Here is a 21663-nt window from a genome sequence, read left to right on the forward strand (position 1 = left end):
GATTGCCTGACATTTTTAAAACCTAAATCCATGTTTTATTTCTGAATTAATCCCAATACATGCATAACTCAATTAAATAGCACCGTTGTCACCTACATTTTATTTCTTGTTTTGGCATTTCATATTCTGTAATAACTGACAAAATAAACTGCGTCCTCATCCTCTTCTGCCTCACCTCTTAATTGTTCGTCCTGCATGATAATCAACAGGCTATTAACCTTCCAAATGGGGGAAGGCATCATGAAATACAAGTGTTTTGCAATTTGAGTTTGAAAAAAATAAACCCCAGCCAAACACAAGTAGAAACTGACAGAACATGTACCGTGAATGTTTCAGTGCCAAAACAAATACCAAATTAAAAACAAACTCAAACCATGGAAATAAATATTCAAAATTCTTTAATAAACTAAAGCAGACATGGTTAGCCGTAAATTACGCATTTATGCAGTCCTATATTTACATATCTTCAGAATGCTTCCTGAATGACTTTTGCTTCGTGGAATTCACTAAAAATTATTGTTTTATTTCATACGAAGAAGTATTAACCTTCTGCTGCTTTGAGAAACATGCTTTCAGCCATTGCACTTGAACCAGCACTGCTTCGGGATTCTCCTGCAGACAGCTTTGCAATTCCTAAAGTCAAAACACAACATGGTTTGAGATTACATTGCACCTCTACATGAGCAAGAATGTGCTGTTCATGAATCATATCTTGCATTCTTTTCACCTTGCACTCAACGTCATCGAGACCAAGAAAGAAACTGTGAACGTCAGGAAGAAAAAAAAAACTTGCAGAACACACACACACACACACCAGCTCTCACTGAGGGGTCAGCAGTGGAAAGGGAGGAACAGCTTAAAGTTTCTCTGTGTCCATCACCTCCAAGGATCCATCCAGGCCCAACAGGCATTGATGCAATCATGAAGGTATTCCAATGGTTCTACTTCATTAGGAGTTTGAGGGGATTTTACACATCTTGCAAATTTCTGTAGACATACAGTAGAGAGCATTCTGACTGGCTGCATCACTGCCTGATATAGAGTCTCCTATGCACAGGATCACAAGAAGCAGCAGAGCATTATAGATGCAGCCAGTTCAATCACAGGCACAACCAAACCCATCTTCAAGAGATGATGCCTCAGGAAGGTGGCATCAATCACTGAGGACTCTCACCTTCCAGGACATACTCTCTTCTCTTTACTACCATCAGGGAAGAGGAAGAGGAACCCGAGGACCCACAGTCAATGATGCAGGAAGAGCTTCCTCACCCCTGTCACTCCTCCATCTTGCCCTCCATGAACATCATCTCATTATTCCTCTCCTTGCATCATTTTATCTGTATGATTTACAGTAATTTTATGTCTTTGCACTGTACTGCTGCCACGAAAGAACACATTTCATGTCGTATCTCAGAGATAATAAATCTGATCCTCATCGTGGATTGCCTTTCATTACTGTGGCTATTTCACAAACAGAAGTTGGGCAACTGACAGAAACTAAGCCTGACAAGATTTCAACAGATAGTGCTGTCAGACAGTTTCTTCTAGCATTTCCAAATGTTTCTGATAATCAGAGACATTTAGAATGAAAAAAAAGCTGATCAATTTTAAGATTTTTTTTTAAATTATGCTTATTTTTAAACCACTAACAATGGGCATGAATAAAAGTAGCAAAATGAGGTGAAAAACACAAACTACTTACCTTTACTTACCCTTCTATTAAAATACACCAATCCAACTCAAACGAATGAAACTGCTCTAGATAAGACCATAAGACATAGAAAGAGAATTAGGCCATTTGGCCCATCGAGTCTGCTGCACCATTCAATCTTGGCTGATCCTTTTTCTCCCTCCTCAACCTTCTTGTAACCTTTGATGCCATGCTCAATCAAGTTCTGCCTTAACAACACCCAACAACCTGGCCTTCACAGCTGCCCGTGGTAATAAGTTCCACAAATTCACCACCCTCTGGCTAAAGAAATTTCTCTGCATCTCTGTTTTAAATCTTTATGCTGAGGTTGTGCCCTCTTGTCCTAGACTCACCCACTGTGGGAAATATCCATTCCACATCTACTCTGTCTAGGCCTTTCAACATTCCAAAGGTTTCAATGAGATCCCCCCTCATCCTTCTAAATTCCAGCGAGTACAGACACAGAGCCATCAAACATTTCATGTATGATAACCCTTTCATTCCTAGAATCATCCTTGTGAACCTCCTCTGAACCCTCTGCAATGCCAGCACATCATTTCTCAGATGAGGAGCCCAAAACTGTTCATAATACTCGAGGTGAGGCCTCACCAGGGCCTTATAAAGCCTCAGCATCACATCCTTGATCCTGTGTTCTAGACTTCTTGAAATGAATACTAATGTTGCATTTGCCTTCCTCACCGCTGACTCAGCCTGCAAGTTAACCTTTAGGGTGTTCAGTGCAAGGACTCCAAAGTCCCTTTACATCTCAGATTTTTGGATCCCCCCCGCCCATTTAGAAAATAGTAAGCACATTTATTTCAACTACCAAAGTGCATGGCCATGCATTTTCCAATATTGTATTTAATTTCCCACTTTCTTGCCCATTCTCCTAACCTAAGGCCTTCTGCAGCCTACCTAGTTCCTCAACACTATCTGCCCCCACCAATCTTCATATCATCTGCAAACTTGGCAACAAAGCAATCTATGCCATCAGTTAAATCATTGATATACTGCATAAAAAGAAGTGACCCAACAGCTACCCCTGCGGAATACCACTACTCACTGGCAGCCAACCAGAAAAGGATCCTTATATTCCCACTCGGTGCCTCCTAACAATCTGTCAAAGCTCTAACTGTGCCAGTAACTTTCCTGTAATGCCATGGGTTCCTAACTTGGTAAGCAGCCTCATGTGTGGCACCTTGTCAAAGGCCTTCTTAAAGTCCAAATATACAACATCCACTCCATCCCCTTTATCTATCCTATTTGTATTCTCCTCAAAGAATTCCAACAGGTTCGAAAGGCAAGATTCACCCTTAAGGAAACCACGCTGACTTTGTCCTATCTTGTCCCGTGTCACCAAGTACTCCATAACCTTATCTTTAACAATTGGCTAACTGCTGTCATGTGTGACGCCAAGCAGAGCTACCAGACGGATGATGCTCATGAGAGAGATAACGGAAGACAATGGAGAAACATTCAAAATGCTAATAAGAGAGAGATTAATGAGAAAGAAACACAATTCAGATATTGACAGACCGTTTGCTTTGAACCTGAACTGTTTGAAGTTTGATGACAGCTGATAGCCCAGCAGGGGGATAAAAAGAGCAGGTTTGCTTAGGCACGGGATACACCATGAGACCCTGGAAAGAGCAGTGCGCCCCCACAAGTTTGGAGGACCGGTTCGCGGGAATTGGTCAGAGGCTCAGAGGGTGTAAAGATATGATCGGTGGGAACCTGGGGTGTGTGTCCGCCCTTGCCTGGGTGCCGGGTTCACCGCGGAAGAACGATTGTATCCGGAACAGAGGGGTCACAGTCGGTGACCACAGCGGGATCAGAAGACATCAAAAGGTCTGCCTGAAACCAACTGCATCTCTCTCTCTCTCTCCCTCTCCTCCCCCACCCCCCCCCCAACGTACAACAACAGCGATTCCTTCAAACTTCACTAAACTGAACTCTGCTTCACTTAACCAACACACATCAAAGTTGCTGGTGAACGCAGCAGGCCAGGCAGCATCTCTAGGAAGAGGTGCAGTCGATGTTTCAGGCCGAGACCCTTCATCAGGACTACCGAAGGGTCTCAGCCTGAAACGTCGACTGCACCTCTTCCTAGACATGCTGCCTGGCCTGCTGCGTTCACCAGCAACTTTGATGTGTGTTGCTTGAATTTCCAGCATCTGCAGAATTCCTGTTGTCTGCTTCACTTAAGACTGATTATTTTACCCCTAGACTGCAATAGAGCTTGGTTGATTCCTATTACCCTGATTCTGTGTATATGTGTGTATTATCATTGCTAACCTGTTCCATTTATACCTTTGCGATTAGTGTACTGTATTACTTATTTCTTTAATAAAACTTTATTAGTTCCTAATAATCACAAACTCCAACGAGCGTTCCATCTCTGCTGGTTTGGCAACCCAGGTACGGGGTACATAACACTGCCTATAATTTCCTTTCGGCTGCCTCCCTCCTTTCTTAAAGAGTCGAGTGACATTTGTAATTTTTTGAAAGGTCGTTACTAATGCCTCCACAATCTCTACCCTTACCTCTTTTGGAACCCTAGGGTACAATCCGTCTGTCCGGGTGACTTATGTACCCTTAGATCTTTCAACTTTTTGATCACCTTCTCCCTTCTAATAGTAACTGCACTCACTTCTCTTCCCTTACTCCCTTCAACATCTGGCACACTGCTAGTGTCTTCCATGGTGAAGACTAATGCAAAATACTCATTTAGTTTATCTGCCATCTGCTGTCCCCCGTTATGAGCATTTTGAGTAAAATGAGTATTTTGCATCAGTCTTCATTGTGGAAGACACTAACAGTATGCTTGATGTTGTAGTGTGTGAAAGAAAGTAAGTGGTGCAGTTACTATTACAAGAGAGAAGCTGCTCAAAAAGCTGAAAGACCTAAGGTTACACAAGTCACCCGGACAAGGTGAACTGCACCCTTGGGTTCTGAATGAGGTAGCATTAGAGATTTTGGTGACATTAGAAATGATCTTTCCAAAAATCACTGGACTCTAGTATGGTGCCAGAGGACTGGAAAATTGCAAATGTCAATCCACACTTTAAGAAAGGAGGAAGGCAGCAGAAAGGAAATTATAGACCAGTTAGACTGACCCCAGTGGTTGGAAAGATGTTAAGAGTCAATTGTTAAGGATGAGGTGATGGAGTACTTGGTGACACAGGACAAGATAGGACAAAGTCAGCATGGTTTCCTTAAGGGAAAATCCTGCCTGATGAACCTGTTGGAAATCTTTGAGGAGATTACAAGTAGGATAGATAAAGGAGATGCAATGGATGTTGTACATTTGAACTTTCAGAAGGCCTTTGACGAGGTGCCACACATGAGGCTGCTCACCAAGTTAAGAGCCCATGGTATTACAGGAAAGTTACTAACACGGTTAGAGCATTGGTAGATTGCTGATTGGTAGAAGGCAGCAGGTGAGAATAAATAGGATCATTTCTGGTTGGCTGCCAGTGACTAGTGGTATTCCACAGGGGTCAGTGTTGGGACCACTTCTTTTTATGCTGTATATCAATGATTTCGATGATGGAATAATTGGCTTTGTTGCCAAGCTTGCAGATGATATGAAGATTGGTGGAGGGGCAGGTAGTGTTGAGGAAACATGATGGATGCAGAAGGACTTAGACAGCTTAGGAAAATGGGCAAGAAAGTGGCAAATGAAATACAATGTTGGAAAATGTCTGGTCATGCACTTTGATAGTAGAAATAAATGTGCAGACTATTTTCTAAATAGGGAAAAAAATCCAGGAATCTGAGATGCAGAGAAATCCTTGTTCAGAACACTCTGAAGGTTAACTTGCAGGTTGAGTCGGTGGAAGGGAAGGCAAATGCCATTTTAGCATTCATTTGAACAGGTCTAGAATACAAGAGCAAGGATGTGATGCAGAGGCTTTATAAGGCACTGGTGAGGCCTCACCTTGAGTATTGTGAACAGTTTTGCGTCCCTCATTTGGGAAAAGATGTGCTGGCATTAGAGAAGGTCCAGAGGAAGTTCACAAGGATGATTCCAGGATTCAAAGAGTTATCATACGAGAAACATTTGATGGCTCTGGGTCTGTACTCATCGGAGTTCAGAAGTATGGGGGCGGGGGGGGGGGGGTTCTCATTGAAACCTTTCGAAAGTTGAAAGGCCTAGACGGAATAGATGTGGAAAGGAAAAGGATGTTTCCCATGGTGGGAGAGTCTAGGACAAGAGAGCACAGCTTCAGCATAAAGGGGCGCCCTTTCAAAACAGAGATGGTGAGAAATTTCTTTAGCCAAAGTGTGGTGAATTTGTGGAATTTGTTGCCACATGCAGCTATGGAGGCCAGATCGTTGGGTGTATTTAAGGCAGAGATTGATAGGTTCTTGAATGGACATAGCATCAAAGGTTTCGGGGAGAAGGCCAGGAACTGGGGCTGAGGAGGAGAGGGGAGAAAAAGGGATCAGCCATGATTGAATGGCAGAGCAGACTCTATGGGCCAGATGGCCTAATTCTACTCCTATGTCCTATGGTCTTATTATTTCTCCAGCCGCACTTGCAGTTTCTTAACTCAACTCACAAGAATTCAACATCTTCTGACCCCCAAGTCACATCTTTCTACTAATTTGATGCAGTTCTTTATCAGTAGAGCCACACCACCCCCTCTTCCTACCTTCCTATCCCTCTGAAACAACATGTAACCTTGGGCATTTAGTTCTCAACTACAATCATCCGATAGCCACGTTTCAGTGACTGCCACAAATCATACCTGACAATCTGTAAAAGTGCAACAAGGTCATCCACCTTATTTCTTATACTCTGTGCATCAAGATATAACACTTTGAGTACTGTACTTACTACCCTTTTTGATTCTGCATCCCTAATGTACTGGTACTCGTCCTGCTGGCTGCAATTTTGTCCCATCATCTGCCTGCCCTTCCTGACAGTCTGACCACATGCTATCTTTGCTTTTTCCACCATCTGTCCTATCCTGAGTCCCTTCATTCTGGTTCCCAACCCCCTGCCAAATTAGTTTTTATCCTCCCCAGCAGCTCTAACAAACCTACCCGCAAGAATATTGGTTCCACTGGGGTTCAGGTGCAACCCGTCAATTTTGAACAGGTCATACCTCCCCCAGAATAGATCCCAATGATCCAAGAACCTGACGCCCTGCCCCCTGCACCAACTTCTCAGTCATGCATTAATTTGCCAAATCATCCTGTTTCTACTCTCACGGGCATGAGGCACAGGCTGTAATCCTGCTTCTCATCCAGACAATATCCCACATCCTGTAATTTGATGCTGCTTGATCTAACAGTGTGGTTTCAAAATTCTAGACTTCATTTTCAATCCTTCTTTGGATTTGTCCCTGTCTTCCTTCAGACTGAAACAATAAGTAATTAAGGCTTGAATACTGAACCCTTTTTCCATTATCAGTCAATACTTATATAACCACCATAACACCTTCCTTAATTACTTTCTGTCTTTCAGATATCTTCAGCCATATCTTGGGCACTCAACCTTCACCTCTTAACCTTCTCACATTTACTATTTTCTCCTCAAATGAAACAACTTCAACACAAGATTTGCAGGATTGCAAGAGATAATTTAAGAAAAAAGTGGAAAAATGTAAATAATAGTATAAAAAGAAAAAACACAAAATTTACTGAAAAACTAATCCTGCTTACCTGCATTTGGTTAGAATTATCCACTTGTGCCACAACGTGGGTAGTTTCAGCACAGAAATTGCGATCCACATTACCATTATAGGTGCATTTTAATTAAGGAAAGTAATCATCCCAAAGGAAATAACAATTAATTCACAACTTAAAAGAATGCAGTCAGTATCTTCTTTCAATTCAGGTTTATGACATGTGGGTATCACCCTGGGAAAATTGATAATCGGTCACCTTGAACCCCTCCAAGAGGACCACAATCTTGTCATGGTTTGGAGGCATTGTGTGCCTCAATTACCTCAGTTATGCTTTGGCTCCTGGTAGGGTCACCCATGACAAACAGGTCAAAGGGTAGAGGCCAGACTATGAGTGGTCCACCGGTCTTCCAGGTTCAGGGGTTCAGCTCAGGGCTAACAGCACTGACTGGTAAAACAAAATTGTTGCAGAAACATCAATGAAAAACCCTTCCACATCTGAGTGTGATGGTATTCCTGAGTCTCTACCTGGGACTTGCACAACTGCCAGTAATGAAAACCAACAAATAGCTATTGACGTGATGAATGAAGCCCTGAACACCATCCAAGACGAGGACTTTGCTGGTATCTACCCTAAATACCAGCGTATAGCAGACAGTAACACACCTTGAACCACAGCAGTTCAACAAGCAGCCACTGGGATATATTGGTTTGGTTTCTCACTTAATTGGGAACAATCACCTTTGTTACAAGTGTGGGTATCATATACTAGTAAGCATGTTGATTTCCTTCCCTGAAGGATAATTGAAAACCAGATGGGTTTATGCAATAAACCTGTAGATTTGTGTTCATCATTATTGATATTAATTTTCAATTCAATTTCATATTTATTAATTAATTAAACTTAAATCAGGATCATCTATTGAATAAAGGGGCTAAAAGAGCTACATGGCCACACTAGCTCTGTGTAGACTCTGCAAAAACTAATTTAGACCCTTAACTAGGTCTGATTAACCACAAGACACAATTCAACATCGTAAACCTGGACCGCCTTCATCTTGCCTGACCTACATTTCTTTTTCCAATAAACACTAGCAGTAGCTTTAGTATCGAGAGTAACACACTCAAAATGCCGGATGAACTCAGCATGTCAGGCAGCATCTATAGAAAGGAACAAAGAGTCAGCGTTTCAAGCCGAGGACCTTCATCAGGAATGCAGAATAAGAAGCTGGAGGCAGGGAAGGGGTACTAGCTAGAAGCCGGGTGAGGGGGAAGCTAGGTGGGTGGGGGAGGGCACGAAGTGAGAAGCTGAGCGGTGATGGGTGACGAAGGTAACTGGCTGAAGATGGAGGAATCTGATAGGACAGGAGAGTGGACCCTGGGAGAAAGGGAAGGAGAGGGGGCAGCAGGGGGAGGTGATGGGTGGTGAAGAGTAGTGATAAGAGGGAGCATGGAAGAAGAGGGAAGGGAAGAAGTACTGTAAGTTAGAGAAATCTACGTTCGTCATTAGTGTCGTTATTTAAGAGCATAATAGCTGCTTTGCTACCGATTATTACAAGTATATGTTTATTGCTGGCCTATACTGTTGGGATGTTTTATTTCTCTCTTTGATTGAAACATTGAAATGAACTGCACAGGCACGGTTATTAACACACACACAGTAAACCTGTTTTAAAATCCATACTAAGTGACATCTGTAAGAGTATTGCAAGCAATAGTTCTGGACCTAACTTTTGACTCCACCAAACAGGAAGCTTTGTGTGACATCCTCCTCACATTTGACTGCCCACGTTAATCTCCCAGTCGTCTTCTTCTTGCATACAATATTTATCAATGGGTTCAATCTCTTCACAGACATGTGTCAAACAAAGTTGAAGACTAATGGAAGTTGTTCAGTCAACATTGCTTCCACAGAGCTAATGTCACTTCCAATTATGGTTGGCAAGCTGTAATATTCAGATGGTAGTTATAGTTTGAGAAGCCAATCTCCGGGTCACCTTCAGCTCATTCAGTATGGCATTTAAAAGGATGGACTACACGCTCAGAATTTACAAAACATATGTCCTCCATCAATCTGCTCCCACCACACAACACTTCCTCTGAAAAACGTGGACAATTTCCCATACAACTGGAGCCATGTACTTCTCAGCAGAGGCAGAAATTGAAGGGTGAACGTCACCACTGCCACCAGTCACAACACAATGCAGGAACTCAGCAGGTCGGGCAGCATCTGTATAAACCATCAGTCACCAGGGCAGTGTTTGAAAGGCAGATCATAATTTCCGATGTGGCACAAAACTCATACTTTACCATACAACAGTGATCCCTGCCTACCACATGCTTCTGAGATTTGATCTAACTTCAGCATCCAGTCCAAAGTGTAAGACAGATACCAACATTGCTCTCTCTGCAAAATCCATTGGCTGGATGAGGGAACCAACATCTGCATTCTCCCCAGAACAATATTGTCAGCACTGAAGCCAAATTACACCCAGTTACCTTCACTGGGCAGATCACATCTTTTCAATACCTGATACCAGACTCTCAAAACAGAAGCCCTAAACTGAATGGTATCATGGGAAGCCATTACCTAAAGGACAGGGGAAAAGATGCAAGGATGTTTTTGAAACCTCCTTAAGAAAATTGTAAAGTTCTTGCTAACTCCTGAGAAGTCCTTGACTAATGACTGTTCAAAGTGAAGGAAGAACACTTGGTATGGCACTGAGAACCTCAAGCTCTTGCAGAAGAAGCACACAGAATACAGTTGTCCCTCGGTATCCGTGGGGGACTGGTTCCAGGACCCTCCGCGGATACCAAAATCTGCGGATGCTCAAGTCCCTTGTATAAAACAGTGTAGTATTTCCATATAACCTACGCACGTCCTCCCGTATACTTTAAATCATCTCTAGATTACTTATAATACCTAATACAATATAAATGCTATGTAAATAGTTGTTATACTGTATTGTTTAGGGAATAATGACAAGAAAAAAAAGTCTGTACATGTTCAGTACAGACGCAACCATCGTAGCTCTTCTGGGAACGCTGATGCTGCCTTGGCATCAGCTGATGTCAATTCCCCCCTCCCCGATCTTTAAGCTCTTGAGGCTGTAGCGCTTTACATAGCTAGCCAGCCATCCCTTACTAGCCTTAAACTCCTTCCTCTCACTCACAACACAAGTAGCGAACGAACGAGACGCGAGGCGAACAATGCTCAAACAATGAGTGCTGGAGACTGAGGATCTGTGAAGTGGCGGGAGGCTACAGCAGGGTATGGCTACACATCACTTCATTCACGTGGATTCAGCTTAGTGCTCGGCGTGCGGCAAATTCAAGTTTTGCTTTTTGGAACTTTCTGGAATTTCTTTTTCAAATATTTTCAATCCGCGGTTGGCTGAATCCGTGGATGCAGAACCCACGGATACGGAGGGCCAACTGTACCTGTATGGTAGCACACAAAGTTCCCAAACTATCCTGCTAAGTACACCCTGCTTCAACTGAAGAGAGAGAGATCTTATTTGTCACATCTACAGTGAAACATACAGCTTAGGTCTATTTAATGTGTAATACAGAGAATGTGTTCTGTAGTCAAATCAAAAAATCAGCAAGAACTGTGCTGGGCAACCCACAAGTGTCATAACGCTTCCGGCATCAACATAGTATGCCCACAAATCACTAACCCTGACCTGTACACCTTTGGGATACGGGAGGACACCGGAGCACCAGGAGAAAATCCATGCAGTCACAGGGAAATTGTAGAAACTCCTCACAGACAATGGCAGGAATCAAACCCCGATCCGACAGCTGGTGTTTAATAGTGTTACACAAACCACTACACCGTCATGCCACCTACATCCTAATCTGTGGGTTCTACAATAGCTTTATCATGACCAGCAGGACTGGAGAGGAAGGAGGCCATATTTGGTGCTGAGGAACTGTTCAAGTAGAAACTTAAAATCCACTTAGAGCAAAAGAAGGTTTCATTCATTTCATCATTATTTCTGTGTTCTGATTAATACAGTGATCATTTTGGTTTTCCCTATATAGTCCACTTGCAAAGTATTCACGTTCATTTGCTCTCTGCTAATACTCTGTGCTTTGATTCAAGGAGAACACTCATGCTGACTGCAGATTAAATTCAAATCAAGTACATTGTGATAACAAAATCATAGAATAAATTAGCATTTGACTAAGATTACAGAATAAACCCCATTGTATTTTTATTGCAAATTTTCAATACGGGGGGGGACAGTTAATGAGAATACGGGCAGAATAAAATGTTGGGAATAATGTTGGATCAGTATAAAGGGATAGTAGACAGTTGGAATTGTGTTTCCACAGTGTTATTTCTGTAAGACTCAGTAACTAGATAACGACTATTTCAGTAATTCTGACTGCCATAAGCATGAAACCAGGAAATATAGCTAACACATCAGACTACGCTTACCACATAAAATAAAAGGATATGTAATCAAATAGCGGCTTAACATCTTCTCTTCTGGTACATTGTAAAAGTAAACGTTCACTCCAGACATGAAATCTGGCAAAGTGCCTGGACCTCCTGCTGATTGTCCCGTCACATCATTCTCTGTCCTGCTTCTGTTTTCTTCATCATCATTTGCTGAAGCTTCGGTGGTAGAAGGTGAGGATCCACAAGTAGTTGCGGTGGCGTGATGCCTTTTGAAATAATAGCTAGCATATCTTGTAAAGGAATGAATCTTTGCAATTAGATGAAGTAATTTCGTAAAAGAGACCCCAGAGTAGAGTTCACTGAAAGCACCATAACCAAGAAGTTATCATATGCTCCATCAAATCACAGCACTTAAAGAGGAGACAGGAAATCTCAATGAATGGTTAACTTTGAACTCCTCCTGCTGTGTATGTATAGATCTCAAATTTATAGTCCAAAATTTAAAAAAAGAGGTATATGGTAGAATCAGGGGCATCGAAAGTGTAGGCCCCAACAATGATTGAGGATATTTATGGACATGAGTCTTTGAACATACGTGGATTGTTTATGCCTGTTCGATTTACCTCATTAAAAAGCATTTACATCAGTGCTTACAGCTCTAAATGCATATATTTATAGCATTCTCACTTTCTTCCTTCTTCCAATCTCCTTCTATTCCACCTTTAGATGACAGTGGGTTAGCCAATACCAGAAACCGGAAATAGAAAAGAAAGGCTTGAGATCCTCAGCAGATCAGACTGAGAAGCAGTAATACAAAATAAACCCTACAGTAATGTCATTCAAATCCTCAGTATAGAATTGACCATTGATTTGACAAACTTCAAACAATTCTGATTCAGATTTATTTATCACATGTACATGGAAACATACAGTGAAATGTGTCATTTGCATTGACAACCAACACACCTTATGATGAACACGAGAATGCTGGAAATCCAAATGCTGGAAGAACTCAGGTCAGGCAGCATCTGTGGAAATGAATAAACAGTCAATGTTTGAGGCCGAGACCTTGTCCCGGGGGCTGCCTGCAAGTAATTGATGGGAAAGCAACTATTCACTGAAAATGAGATATTTAAGAAATTGGTTCTCTAAATTTTTTTTGATGAGGTGTATTTGCCTAAACAGAAAAACTGTCACAAGTTTAACATTTTTTTCATTCGATCATGGAGGTGCTGCTGGCAAGGCAAACACTTGTTGCGTATCTCTAAATCTGTTGGGAATATGGTGGTGAGCCACTTTGGAGTCCAGGGTATTATAACAGCACTGTTAAGCAGGGAGTTCCAGGAGTTTGACATGGCCACACAATTCCTTTTCAAGATAATACTCGATTTGGGTGCTTGCTAAAAGTTTATTCCAGGGCACTCTTGCCCTTTTAAACAATAGAGAACAATTACACCGTCCATCACATTGCTGATGACCAACCTCAGGAGGTTGGAACATATTTTACTGGAACATCTGGTTGTGTTCCTGGTAGGCTCTTCTATATTTTGCACTGAACAAGGTTGCTCCCCTAGCTTACTGTTAATGGTACAAGTGAAGGATATTCCAGTCTCAACAGAAGAGATTTCTACCCTCATTGGGCCACAGTTCTTCAGGATGTGTGCATTTGTCAGGTCTATTCTAAACCACTCCATTCAGCACAATGTTAACACCATACAACCTGATAGACTCTCTCCTCAGCAATATGGGGCACTAGAATTGTGCAGTCACTCCCATCAATAGTGTCATGGTCCATAATTAGAGTGGAAAGGTCAAATCAAAGAGGATTCTCCTCCACACTGGCTATCTCACCATCAGCCTATGATAGTCACAGCCATCGGAACTGACTCCATTCAGTCAGTACTTGTGTTCCTGTGCTACAATTGGTCATAGATTGTAAGTCCTATACCTCGAGTCCCTATTTATGCCCCTTCTTCCTTCAGTTCCTCTTTAGGGTGAAATGCATCTTGGATTTGGATAAGTAAGGAAGGTGAAGGAAGGAAGTACACTGTGAACATCAAAGTTTAAAATTGGGTTAGTTTAAAAGCTACACATCCAGAATTGTGTGGAACATACCTCCCTAGAAACTTATAAACAATCATAACATTTCATTGAGGCATCCTAAATACACATTCACAATCCCCTTTGAAGGATGGCAGGGATGTGGACAAAAAACTCGACTCAGCTGGCTGTATGATTTAAAACAGTTGACTCTGATTCAGCTTAAAACCGAAATCGATGGTTTCCCCTGTTCTGATCTTCAGCCTTTGCCACAAGTATCTTTATAGATACAAAACGGCTTCTGATCAAAGCTGAAGACTGTATGGAGTTGACTGTATCAAAGCAAACAACCCTAAAATAACAATGGCAACAAAGAGATGAGTAAAGAACTTTCAAATATCCAGCCTAAATGAGATCATGAGAGCAAAGAGCTGCAAGAACATGAGTTATATTAGTTACATAAAATAATATTACAGGCATGGCAAGGACATCCCAAAGCTGAACACTTAATATTTTGATGGAATGCAGGTGAGGCAGAGATAGATAGATAGATAGGTACTTTATTGATCCCAAAGGAAATTAACCACATATAAAGTAAACCACAGCTATCACTTTCTAGATCATAAGGATACATGTATGTTGCTATCCCTCTTGATGAAAGATATTTCCGAATCAGTCTTTCGGTACCGTACCAGTTGAATCCTCTGGTTGTGTGCCCTATGCGTGGTAGATGAACACTTGCTGAAAACAAAAACAAAAATTAAGTATGTATCTCATATACTATGTCTTAATTTGTGTATTAATACCAATTTGTATTTTAATATTAATAAATGATAAAAACAAAACATTTCTATAAAAATTAATAAAAAAGGATATAGTTACATTGGTATCAAAACACATTTCAACATAGCTTCAGTGCAAATATACAATAGTTCTCAATTTATTAGAAATTACAGTAAGTCAGTATACAAAATTTTTCTTATTTATTTGTAGCATGAATCCCTTCTAGCTTTTATTAGTTAATTCAAAATATTATAATTTAAGCTGTTAAATATTATTCTTGTTTTGCTTTATTGCATTCTTGCCATTCAGATTTCATTGTACAAATATCACAGCTGTGGTTTGAATTAAAATATAAATAAAACTATTGAATTACCATGTGTGTTAATTTCCCTATTAACTGTAGTATAAAAATCAAACTACTTTCAAGAATAAAGAGCACATAATTAAGATCATCTCTGATCTTTCAAAGGAAGCACTTGTTGCATTAAGCTATTGTACAAACATCAAAACAATAGCCTTGTTCTTAACCTTTGGAGCCAAACATTAAGGAGTCTAGGTGACTATTAGGTAATATTAAATACTGTGGCAATCAATAATGTATTCAACTGATTGACAGTTATGTCTCACATTACAGAGTTGAGTCAATAAAATGAGTGTGATGATAAACTGGGAGAATATCTGTGAGCAAATCTGATCAGTGGAGGAAATCCGTGGTGAAACATCTGGGCTGCAGATTTCACATGAAATTAGTAGCTGCAGTGAGGTACCATGCCCATGTGGATTCAATGTTTTAGTAAGCTAAGCAAAGCAGAAAATCTGCATGTAATGGCAACTTAAAATATAATCATCTGCATAAACACACACACAATGCTGGAGGAACTCAGCAGGCCAGGCAGTGTCTATGGTAAAGAGTATATTCAACGTTTCAGGCCGAGACCCTTCATCAGGACTGGAGAAATAAAACAATGAGGAGTCGGAGTTAGAAGGCGGGTTGGGGGGGGGGGAGGAGAGGAAGAAACACTAGGTGAAACAGGGAGGGGGAGGGGTGAAGTAAAGAGCTGAGAAGTTGATTGGTAAAAGAGCTACAGGGCTGGAGAAAGGGGGAATCTGAGAGGAGAGGACAGAAGGCCATGGAAGAAAGAAAAGGGGAAGAAGCACCAGAGGGATGTGATGGGCAAGTAAGGAGGTAAGGAGAGGGAATGGGAAATGGCGAAGGGGGAGAGGGAGGGGCATTACCAGAAGTTCAAGAAATCAATGTTCATGCCATCAGATTGGAGCTACCCAAACAGAATATAAAGTGTTGCTCCTCCTAGCCTCACCGCGAAACTAGGGGAGGCCATGGACTGACATGTCGGAATAGGAATGGGAAATGGATTTAACATGGATGGCCACTGGGAGATCCTGCTTTTTCTGGTGGACAGAGGGTAAGTGCTTGGCAAAGCCATCTCACAATCTACATCAGGTCTCACCAATATACAGGAGGCCACACTGGGAGCACAGGATACAGTTGATGACCCCAACACACTCACAGGTGATGTTTTGCCTCACCTGGAAGGACTGTTTGGGCCCTGAATGGTAGTGAGGGAGGAGGTGTAGGGACAGGTCTAGCACTTGTTCCGCTTGGAAGGATAAGTGCCAGGAGGGAAGTCAGTGGGGAGGGCCAAATGGACAAGGGAGCCACGTAGGGAGTGATCCCCGCATAAAGCAGAAAGCTGGGGGGCGGGGGGAAGGTAGAGATGTGCTTGGTGGTGGGATCCCATTGGAAATGGCAGCAGTTCCAGAGAATTATGTGCTGGATGCGGAGGCTGGTGAGGTGGTAGGTGAGGAATAGAGGACCCTACCCCTGGTTTGACAAAACTGTTATTGTTCCTGCTGATACAATGCTTACTTCCTAATGCTAGTTATGGCATCATAGTGTTTACCACAATCACTTTACAATGCCAACAATCACCAATCAGGGTTAAATCCCTGCTGCTGTTTGCACATTCTCCCCGTGACCAGTGGATTTCCTCCAGGTGTTCTTGTTTCCTCCCACATTCCAAAGACGTACACGTTAGCGTTAGTGAGTTGTGGGCATTTTACGCCGGCACCAGAGGCATGGTGACATTTGCGAGCTGGCCTGAGCACAATTCTTGGAGCATGATGACTTCATCATGATCGTCATGACTCCAATATTTCTACTTTTTTTAATGTTTCTTAATTGTACATATGATTTTTTTTGTGTTCTATCGCTGAGCAGCAGTGCACCATCTGATTGGCCTATCAGAGTTCTCTTTGGGAACTAGTTGACTTGATCAGCATTTCTGATCTGGCTATTGTTCACGATTGCATTTAATTAAAAAAAAATGACGGTTGACACAAAAGAACAAATTTCAATGTTTGTTACGATGTTTCGATGTAGGTGACAAAAAGTTATTCTTTAAATCTCTTTCTTGCTCCAGGTCCAAGTAAAAAAGGAAAAGGGGCACCCATGTTGATATAGTAGATCAGAGTTGCAGAGTTGCCAAAGCAGTAACTTAATACATCAACCCTGTGAACAGAGTCATTCAGAGGAAGAGAGAAGTAAGGAACTGTGGGGTTTCAACATTCACAAGCACATTTCATTTCACCCTCTCAATTGCCACTGTGTTCTCACCTTCCTTAAGCAAAAAATCCAGGAAAAAAATAACCTACACAGTTAAATTTTAAAAGTCACGTGAATTAGTGTGGATAGTCACATAATTAAGTGTCTATCCGTGCTGAAGTGACAATTTCTCTTGAGCAGGCTTAGAGACCAGTGGACTGGAGTTTCAGGTTATGCTATTAACTATTAACTATTATGCTATTAGGAGGTACTACTGCAGTTGTACAAGGCCTTGGTGAGACCACACCTGGAGTATTGTGTGCAGTTTTGGTCCCCTAATCTGAGGAAAGACATTCTTGCCATAGAGGGAGTACAAAGAAAGTTCACCAGATTGATTCCTGGGATGGCAGGACTTTCATATAATGAAAAACTGGATCGACTAGGCTTATACTCGTTGGAATTTAGAAGATTGAGGGGGTATCTGATTGAAACGTATAAAATCCTAAAGGGATCGGACAGGCTAGATGCAGGAAGATTGATCCCGATGTTGGGGAAGTCCGGAACGAGGGGTCACAGTTTGAGGATAAAGGGGAAGCCTTTTAGGACCAAGATGAGGGAAAAGTTCTTCACACAGAGAGTGGTGAATCTGTGGAATTCTCTGCCACAGGAAACAGTTGAGGCCAGTTCATTAGCTATATTTAAGAGCGAGTTAGATATGGCCCTTGTGGCTAAAGGGATCAGGGGTGTGGAGGGAAGGCAGGTACAGTGTTCTGAGTTGGAAGATCAGCCATGATCATACTGAATGGCAGTGCAGGCTCAAAGGGCCGAATGGCCTACTCCTGCACCTATTTTCTATGTTTCTATGTTTCCCTGGTTTTAGCCCCACCATGTTCCAAAAACACTGAAAATCAGCTTTTGAACATTTACATACCATTTCTTTTCTTTGCAGCTTTGTGGATCTTTTTCAGCCCTTCTTCTAAAGCTGTTAATTTGATGCCGGAGATATTGTTGGAGCGGTCTCTGTGTTGGGTAACTATTAATGCCAACTTTAAAAAAAATCTTTGTTAAACATTTACAGAACATTATCTATTTAAAAACAAAACAGGCAGACAAAACATATATTGTGCTTCATTGATCAAAAGGAATTTAAAACTGTGGTCTAAACATGAGAAAGATGTTGGCTGGTCAGGGCATGAAGGGATACAGGGAGAAGGCAGGAGACTGGGGCTGAGAGGAAAATTAGATCAGCCATAATGAAATGGCAGAGCAGACTCGATGGGCCAAATGGCCTAATTCTGCTCCTATAACTTATAGTTTTATACTATAAAGGACAGAAATGTACTCTTGATGCCATGTGAATCAAATGATTAATATAAAGGTGGTAAAGAAGGCATTTCATCCATTTGCCTTCATCAGTCAGGGCACTGAATATAAAATTAGTCATGTTGCAGCTGTATAAGATTTTAGTTAGGCCACATTTGGAATACTGTATTCAATTCTGGTCATCACTTTACGGGAAAAATGTGAAGGCTTTAGAGAGGACGCAGAACAGCTTCACCTGGATGTTGCTTGAACTGGGCAGTATTAGCTATAAGCAGAGGCTGGACAAACCTGGATTGTTACAGCATAAAAAGCTGAGGGGCAGCCTGATAGCAGTATATAAAATTATGAGAGGGGAAAAGTTTAAAGGAGATGTGCAAGGCAAGTTTTTATTTTGCAAATAGTGGTAGATGCCTGAAACTCACTGTCAAAACAAATATTGCCAGTAAATGTTGCTTATTCCCATACATTTTGAAGGAAGTGGACAATGTGGGAATAGAGGCTTTGGCTAAAATTTCACAAGATCCTTTGGAAAAGAAAATCATGCCAAGAGATGACACATGAATGTTCAACATTCCTTGAGAAATAACGGAAATGCACAGGATATTGCTTACATTATGTTAAAGATATTTTATAAAATACTGATAAGAAGGCAATGACAAAGATATTGTGAAGTAGAGGAGAATACACTTGTAGAATATGAATGAAGCAGAATTTAGCTCCACTGTTAGGATCAGAGAAGAGTTGTAGATACAGGTTGACAACCACAAATCCACAATGATTGAGACCTGTGCAGTGCTGGATTAGTGATCTTGCCAAATCACTGGTGGTTACATTAGGATTAAATAAATAAGCACATCTAACCCAGTTAATGATCACCTCACCCATAGATAATAAAGAAAAAACAAATGACAAATGAAAGGCAAGTGAAATTTATTGAAGTACAGGCAAAATAACCTTGCAAGGTAGATATATTTACATACATCAGAGGGTTGGTTATTGCCACTTCCAAAGTAAGGAGTCAGATTGTACAACTAAACAGTGTTACAGGTCTGAAAGTGGGGGCCATCAGGATTGTCTTGTGCTTCATCTTGAAAAACGATTGAATCTTCATGACCTGGTGGTGGTGATGAAGTTGACACAGCATCTTCAAGAACTGGTGAAGATGGTGGCCGCAAATCTGCGTGAGCCAAAGTTGATGGCACTACTTGAAATGCTGAGGTCACCCATCACTGTAATCACACTCATATTCCAGTCCTAATTCTTCATGAGATAATTTTGCTTATTCCTACACCATAGGTACATGTTTTTTTTGTTTTTTAAGGAATATATAGGTCGGCACAACATCGAGGGCCAAAGGGCCTGTACTGTGCTGTAGTATTCTAGTGTCTAGTATCTCTCCAGTCAGTTCTACACCTTCACTGACGCGGAGTTTAAAACACTTTGAGAACTTTATCCAGTTGTGAACATCTTCCATATCTCATTGTTTACCTTATGCATATCTGTTTTTTTTTAATTTGCTGTCAGCAAAGGACTGGAGCAACTTTTCTTTTCGTTTCTTTATATCATAAACCGTGGAAGAGCCGATGTTATAAAAGAATGTAAAAACGTAAGAAATGGGAGCAGGAGTAGGCCATCTGGCTCATCGAGCCTGCTCCGCCATTCAATGATCTTAGCAGATCTGGCCATGGACTCATCTCCACCTACCTGCCTTTTCCCCATAACCCTTAATTCCCCCCGTCTATACAAAAATCTATCCAATCTTGTCCTGTATATTTACTGAGGTAGCCTCCACTGTTTAATTGGGCAGAGAATTCCACAGATTTGCTACTCTCTGGGAAAAACAGTTCCTCCTCATCTACTCCCTTGAAACTTGAAGCTATGTCCCCAAGTTCTAGACTCACCTACCAGTGAAAACAACTTTCCTACCTCTATCTTATCTACCCCTTATAATTTTATATAATTCTATAAGATCTCCTTTCATTCTTTTGAATTGCAACGAGTACAGTCCCAGGCGACTCAATCACTCCTCTTAGTCTAATTCCCTTATCTCTGGAATCAACTTGGTGAACCCGTTCTGAACCACCTCCAAAGCCAGTATATCCTTCCTCAAGTAAGGAGACCACAACTGCATGCAATACTCCAGGTATGGCCTCACCAGTACGCTGTACAATTGCAGCATACCCTCCCTGCTCTTACATTCAATCCCTTTAGCAATGGAGGCCAACTTTCCATTTGCCTTCTTGATAGCCTGCTGCACCTGCAAACCAGCCTTTTGTGATTCATGCACAAGCACTCCCAAATCCCTCTGCACAGCAGCATGCTGCAATTATTTACCATTTAAATAATAATCTGCTCTTTTGTGGATGACCTCACATTTACCAACATTGTATTCCATCTGCCAGACCCTTACCACTCACTTAACCCATTATTATCTCTCTGCAGGCTCTTTGAATCTTCTGCATAATTTGCTTTTCCACTCAATTAAGTATCATCAGCAAACTTAGATACACCCCACTTGCTCCCTTCTTCCAGACTATTAATGTATATTGTGAACAGTTGCAGGCCTAGTACTGACCCCTATGGAACACCACTCATCACTGGTTGCCAACCAGAGTAACACCAGAGTATCCCAACTTTCAGCTTTCTATTAGTTAACTAATCCTCTATCCGTGCTAATACATCACCCCCAACTCTATGCACCCTTATCTTATGGATAAGTCTTTTATGCAGCCCTTATCGAACACCTTCTGGAAATCCAAGTAAATAACGTCCATCTATTCCCCTCAATCCACTGCGCTCATTATATCCTTAAAGAATTCCTGTAAGTTTGTCAAACAGGATCCGCCTTTGCTGAATCCATGCTGAGTCTGCCTGATGGATCCATTTCTTTCCAGATGCCTCGCTATTTCTTCTTCAAAGATAGCTTCAAGCATTTTCCCAAATACAGATGTCAAACTAACTGGCCTATAGTTACCTGCCTTTTGCCTACATCCGTTTTTGAACAGTGGCATGACATTTGCCGTCTTTCAATCTGCTGGGACCTGCCCAGAGTCCAGAGAATTTTGCTAAATTATCACCAAAGTCTCAGCTATATCTTCTGCCATTCCATTCAGTACCCTGGGATGCATTCCATCAGGACCATGGGACTTATCTATCTTCAGGCCCACAAGTTTGCTCAGTACTACCCCTATTTTATCGAGCTCCTCACATCTATAAC

General features: G+C 41.6%; 1 protein-coding gene across 1 annotated transcript in view; it reads right to left on the reverse strand.

Annotated features, from left to right (window-relative positions):
• Positions 1–416: 416 nt before the first annotated feature.
• Positions 417–21663, reverse strand: part of chd1l (chromodomain helicase DNA binding protein 1-like) — a 100208-nt gene continuing 78961 nt past the window's right edge. Inside the window, exons 21-25 of the mRNA XM_063050503.1 lie at positions 18055–18169; positions 14410–14518; positions 11794–12018; positions 7364–7445; positions 417–633 (exon numbers count right to left, since the gene is read on the reverse strand). Of these exons, the coding sequence (XP_062906573.1) occupies positions 514–633; positions 7364–7445; positions 11794–12018; positions 14410–14518; positions 18055–18169 (651 nt within the window). The 3' untranslated portion in view covers positions 417–513. The remainder of the gene's footprint in view (positions 634–7363; positions 7446–11793; positions 12019–14409; positions 14519–18054; positions 18170–21663) is intronic.

Source organism: Mobula hypostoma, chromosome 6 (genome assembly GCF_963921235.1).
Source record: "Mobula hypostoma chromosome 6, sMobHyp1.1, whole genome shotgun sequence".
Lineage (NCBI taxonomy): Eukaryota > Metazoa > Chordata > Chondrichthyes > Myliobatiformes > Myliobatidae > Mobula > Mobula hypostoma.